We start from the raw sequence: 6,182 nt of genomic DNA, 5'->3' as shown, positions 1-6,182 counted from the left end.
GTTTTTAAGAGAGCAATGGCAGGGCTTTCGAAACTCCAAATCTCCCCCATTTAATGATATTGGTCCTATAAGCATTCCAGTTTTTTCCCTAATCCATCATCCGGCGCCTGCCAGGGCCTCTTGGGAGACACACTTTGGGACAAACTTCTTTCCTAGGTCAGCCCGCCCACCTCCCGCCGCGAGCGCTCCCTGCGTAAGTGACTTGTGCTGACACAACGCTCCGAATCTGGTGGAGGGAGCTTTCCGGGTGACTCACATCTTTGCTATTTGCCTTTGTTTCTGGGGTGTTTTAGCTGCCGTTTTCTTCCCTCTGGTTTTAATTTTGAGAGGAGAGGGAAAAAAAAAAGAACCTCATAATGAATCAAGAATGAGTGTCCTTTCCACTAACCCTCCCCCACTTTAAAGTTGACTCTTCCCAAGTTTCATAACTACCCAAGGCGTGCGGGGGTGGCACAGGTAGGAAGGCATTAACTAACTACCCCTGAATCTGAAGTTGCCAGCCTAACCGAGCCACGCGAGAGGAGACTTTCTGAATCTCCCTCACAACCCGGGCATTTGCTGTGGCGGATGTAACGTGTGCAGCTCGTTCCTTTGGGTTGATGTGGGTCACGCTAAAATCCATCTCAGCACTGCCGGCGATGCCCGAAGCAGCGTGAATTCCAAGAGATCTACCAGCGGTTTTGTTTCTATCCGAGGTAAATACGCTATGCAAAATAAGGAACCACCAAAGGATGCCAGGGAGGGGGAACAGAAGGGAAACCCCTCACCTTTACCGGGCGCGTGGTTCGTTTATCCCCGCCAGCAGAAGGCGCGCAGCCCTGGTCTCCCTCGTCCCCCTCCTTAAAGCCCCCCCACTGGCAGCCGAGGTGGGCTGCACGGATGCAATCTGTCCCGCAGCCCCGGCCCTCCCCCGCCCCCCGGCTTGGTTTTTCCCAGCAGTGGAGGTTGGGCTAGGGGCTGGGGTGCGAGGAGAGTCGGCGCCCGCAGCGGGAGCCGGGTAGGCGCGGGGACTCGGAGTTGGCTTTGGAGGCGCCCGGCGCGGAGGTAAGCGGCGGGGACCCAGCGGCCAGAACAGGACCTGGAGGCGGGGTCGGGATTCCTTTCCACACTGGGGCGTGAAGGGAGTGGGGGTCTGGCTGCTAACCCGCCCATGATATACAGCCGCTTTGTTGGAGATTCCCTTCTCCTTTCTGGAGACGCCTGAACCCCCTTCGGGATCGGGGGGGAGGGGGGGCTGGAGGGCCACGAACTGGGAGTCGGGAGTGGGCGACAGCTGTATGGCTCCGCACCCCTTTCTCCACTAATTCAAGAAGGCACAAAAAGATGGAAAGAGTCGCTTAACCCGAAACTTCGCTCTCATCCCAACCTGGGCGGGGAGGCGCGGCGGGGGCGGGGACCCCGGAAGGCAGGTGGTCGGCGGGGGCGGTGGGAGCCGGGAGCTGGGGAAGGGAGAAGTTTGCTTGCAGGACGCAGCGGGCTCTGCGAGAAGTTCTAGGCGAGAGGAGTGCAATCCCCACCGCAGGAGCCAGGCGGGAGGTGGCTCTGGTACAGATGTGGGCCCGGAAGAGGCAGGCTTAGCGCTCGGGAGTGGGGACCGCGTCCTCCGTGGGGAAGGACGCACGCGAAGGCTAGGGCTGAGTAGGAAGGGTGGGGAGAACTTGGCTTGTACTCGGGGCGCGGCGGCTATCGCCGCTCCTCACACTTCTCTCCCGCTTGTCCCAGGTCGCTCATCGGATCCTGCCCTGCGAAAGGCGCCAACAAAAGAGTCGAGGAGGTGCCACCCCAGCAGCGGCGGGAGGAGGAGCGCTGAGGCCCGTGTCGCTACCGGTCGTGCGTACTCGCTGGAGGGAAGGGCGGGGAACCGCTCCGGGAGGGGGACGCCCGGTGGCCCGGGGTAAACCAAGTTCCGGCTTTGGTGCCCCTCCCCAATTGACTCCCACGCGTGGAAAGTTTGTAGCCGACACTTGGGGCCGGCTCGCGCCCGCCGGGCCCAGCCGGTCGAGCCTTCGGAGCGGGCGCTGTCCCAGCTCCGGGGAGCTGCGAGCCGCGATGCCTGGGGCGGGCTCCCGGGGCCCCACCGCCGGAGACGGGCGGCTGCGCCTGGCACGACTGGCACTGGTGCTGCTGGGTTGGGTTTCCGCGTCGGCGCCCAGCTCTTCGGTACCCTCGTCTTCCACCTCCCCGGCGGCGTTCCTGGCCTCGGGGTCTGTGCAGCCTCCGCCAGCCGAGCGATGCCCGGCGGCGTGCGAGTGCTCCGAGGCGGCGCGCACGGTTAAGTGCGTTAACCGCAACCTGATGGAGGTGCCCGCGGACCTGCCTTCCTACGTTCGCAACCTCTTCATCACCGGCAACCAGATGACCGTGCTCCCGGCTGGCGCTTTCGCCCGGCGGCCACCGCTCGCCGACCTGGCGACGCTCAACCTCAGCGGCAACCACCTGAAGGAGGTGTGTGCAGGTGCCTTCGAGCATCTGCCCGGCCTGCGCCACCTCGACCTCAGCCACAACCCTCTCACCAACCTCAGCGCCTTCGCCTTTGCGGGCAGCAACGCCAGCGTCTCGGCCCCTAGCTCCCTGGAGGAGCTGTTCCTGAATCACATTGTGCCCCCTGAGGATCAGCGGCAGAACGGAAGCTTTGAGGGCATGGTGGCCTTTGAGGGCATGGTGGCAGCTGCCCTACGCTCAGGCTTTGCTCTCCAAGGGCTGCAGCGCCTTGAGCTGGCCAGTAATCACTTCCTTTACCTGCCTCGGGATTTACTGGCCCAACTGCCGAGTCTCAGCCACCTGGACCTTCGGAACAACTCCTTGGTGAGCCTGACGTATGCATCCTTCCGCAACCTGACACACCTCGAAAGCCTCCACTTGGAGGACAATGCTCTCAAGGTCCTTCACAACTCTACTTTGGCTGAGTGGCAAGGCCTCCCTCGTGTCAAGGTGTACCTGGACAACAATCCCTGGGTTTGCGACTGCTACATTGCTGACCTGGTGACCTGGCTTAAAGAGACAGAGGTGGTGCCCGATAAAGCCAAGCTCACCTGTGCATTCCCAGAAAAAATGAGGAACCGTGGCCTCTTGGAGCTCAACAGCTCTGACCTGGACTGTGACGCTCTCCTTCCCCCATCCCTGCAGACTTCCTATGTCTTCCTAGGTATTGTTTTAGCTCTGATAGGCGCTATTTTCCTCCTCGTTTTGTATTTGAACCGTAAAGGCATAAAAAAGTGGATGCATAACATCAGAGATGCGTGCAGGGATCACATGGAAGGGTATCATTACAGATACGAGATCAATGCGGACCCCAGGTTGACAAATCTCAGTTCCAACTCGGATGTCTGAGAAACAGGACTGGTCTGCATGCGGTGTAGACTTCAGAAACAGGACAACTGTGCATGAGCTGTAGACTTCAGTTGGTTTTTGTTTGTTTGTTTTGTTTTTTGTTTTTTCCCTTTACTAGGCTTGCTCCACCTCCACCCTCCATCATCCACACCAGTGACTTTGACTGAAAGCAGTGAAGGGATTTTGCTTCCTTGTTATGTAAAATATTGGTGTGTTCTGTTAATGTAAGAACATAAACAGTCGTGCATACAATGTTTATTTACCCCTTTCCTTTCGGTAATCCTCGATGCCTGCGGAGGGAGTTTTTTGTTTTTTTTTTTTTTCTTTTTTTTTCAAAAGTTCCAGCATGGACATTGACTCTTTCTTAATTCAGTTCAAGGTGTAGCACAGAGAGCATTCAACGGAAGCTGCCTCAGATTTTTTGAGAAAAATACTTTATTCATAAATATGAGTTTCATCCTCACCTACGTAAATTATGGAGAAAATAATTGCATCCCCAAACTGCCTGCAGACCTTAGCAAGCTCTTTTATAGAACCTAGTGCACAGGAGCACCTGCATCCAAGAGCATGCTTACATTTTACTATTCTGCATATTAAAGAAAATTGCAACTTCAGATAACCTCTTTGACAAACTAAATTACTTTTTGATTGCAGTTTATAGGAAACCGTCCTAAGGGTTTGTCTTTCTTTCTTTCTTTTTTTTTTTTTTATATAAACTGCATTGAGATCCAACAGACTGGATTGTTTAAAAAACAAAACAAAACATCAATAAAAAGTCTTAAAAGAAACATGATGTGTTCAAGTTTGGTATTTTGAAATGAGGATGAAAGGCAGTGAATGATATTGAGTCGTTTTGGTTCAAATCATGAGTTATTAGTTAGCGGACATGAGATCAAACTAGAGCCGTGTCTTATATAAACAGACAAGATAGTTCTGAAATGGCCAGATTCTTTTAGGGCTTAAATAGAATTAAAATATTTACAGGGCCAGACTGTTAGAGGTTCCCAAGTTAATGGTGTTCAGCATTGTGAAGCTGGTTACAGTGATGAGTTCTTCATGAGAAGTATCTCACAGCTGCTTCCTGGTCTAGACAGATGAAGTTGTTAAGACAGAAATATTAGCAAAACTGAATGAAGTTGCTCCATGGAATTTCAGAGCCAAGGATGAGTCATGTGGTGGCCATAAATGTGTGAAAATAAAATATCTTAAAATAATCTGGAATAAAATATTTTTAAAATACAAACAGTCTTTTCAGAGGTCATAAATTGGAATTCAGAGTCTTGAGAATATTTTCTAAATATTCAAAATGGATCAAAGAATGCATTTTTATAATTACCAGGATTACATTTAAACTTAAAGAAACACCCAGGGATAAATATTAGTATTTAGGAATAAGTGTTATAAGTAATTATTGGGTTTTATGTTCAGTATTTAGGAATTTGGGGGCTTTTTAAAAAAAGCTAAGCTCTGAGCACTAGGTAAGTGTATTTATCTCCATAAGTAATAAATCATATTTAGGTATAAATTGAAGCAATTCTTCATCGATACTCTTCTAGCTCATCTCTAATCCCTGCCCCCTGTCATCATTGGCCACTACAGTGAACAGTAAATTTCATTTCTCTGTCTCCAAGCCATTATATAAAGGAACTTAAATCTAGCCATTATTCCCTAACTTTAAATAGGAGGACACTTGCATCAACAAACTTCAGAACCTGCCTGGCTTTTAAGTGATTCATGTCTGTAGTATCTTACATTTGAAATAAAACTTATACTTTGCTATTTTTATAAATAAATAGATCATACCTTAAATTATAAAGCTCTTTTGCAGATTACTTCTTGCAGTTGGGTTCAGTTTTCAAAACTATGTGAATCTATTTGATGTTTAGAACTGGTTATATGGTCTAGTCAGAAATGGGGCCTTAAGATCTTCAGTTCTGTGTGACTTATTTTGTGAAATAGTATTTACTATGTATGGGTAATATTTCTGCTCCTATAATTACCTGAGTAAGGCTACTTAGTGTTTCATTGAACATATTAAGGGTGTATGTGATGTTCATAAACATCACTGACTGCCATTACTTTCAAAGAATAATGAAGATGTTAGTGTGCCAAAAACAGTAAAAAAAATACCCAATAAATAAAAGAAATGAGCTATTGATAGCAGGTTGGTGGATGTGTAGATATTATGTGGTTTTGATGAAGCTTGTTTTACAGGGATTATTTCTTTGCCCCCTGATAATTGAAGAGTTAAAAATTGTGCATTATTGAAGATTCAGGAACTCTGTAGATTCATCGGTTTTTATTCTTGTACTTTTTTTTTTCTGTCTACTCCCAAAGCAGTGATGAATCCATCAAATGAAGATGATTTGCCTGTTCGGAGGTGGCTGTTTTGAGGCTGTCATTCTTCCTTCCGCCCCCACCCATCCTCTCCCGCATGAACTTGCAGATGCACCTAGAGCCTTATTTTGTACGGTTATAATACATGCGGTCCAGGAGCGCACCAGCATTCCAAGTTCCTTGGAGGACAAGTGCAATATAAACACATCCAGTGTATGGGGGTGATAGGGAATGTGACAGATGCAAGTTGTGACTTTATTTAAAATAATTACACTTGTTGTATCAACACTGCTCTTTCCCATTATACATGGCTCTTAGAAAGCTACAAAAATTCTGTTTTGTTATTATACTTTATTTCAGAAGGTAAGTATTCAGCAGACATCCTTTATCCTTAGCAAATTGCATTTGAAGAAAATTAGAAAAATACATCTTTTAATCTCCTAATTTGAAAAGCTATTCAGATATCGAATACATGCCTAATCAGTGAAGCAAAGACATTAGGCTGTTTGACCCTA

At 48.8% G+C, this 6,182-nt stretch overlaps 1 protein-coding gene across 3 annotated transcripts; it reads left to right on the top strand.

Moving 5' to 3' along the window:
* Positions 1-340: 340 nt before the first annotated feature.
* On the top strand, positions 341-4,889 carry Tpbg (trophoblast glycoprotein). Of its 3 annotated transcripts, none has more exons than XM_041679906.1 (2): positions 341-695; positions 1,723-4,889. In XM_041679906.1, exon 2 carries the CDS (start codon positions 2,050-2,052, stop codon positions 3,328-3,330), a length of 1,281 nt encoding a protein of 426 aa, XP_041535840.1. In that variant the 5' UTR covers positions 341-695; positions 1,723-2,049; the 3' UTR covers positions 3,331-4,889. The 3 variants fall into 3 exon arrangements, with proteins under 3 accessions (XP_041535840.1, XP_041535841.1, XP_041535842.1); XM_041679907.1 differs by lacking the exon at positions 341-695 and adding an exon at positions 956-1,044; XM_041679908.1 differs by lacking the exon at positions 341-695 and adding an exon at positions 1,427-1,545.
* Positions 4,890-6,182: the final 1,293 nt, after the last annotated feature.

The sequence above is a fragment of the Microtus oregoni genome, unplaced genomic scaffold, assembly GCF_018167655.1.
Source record: "Microtus oregoni isolate MIOR12 unplaced genomic scaffold, Mior012 000032F_ref0000030, whole genome shotgun sequence".
Classification (NCBI taxonomy): Eukaryota; Metazoa; Chordata; class Mammalia; order Rodentia; family Cricetidae; genus Microtus; species Microtus oregoni.
The sequence above is the reverse complement of the archived record's forward strand: the minus strand, read 5'-3'. Positions and strand labels throughout refer to the sequence as shown.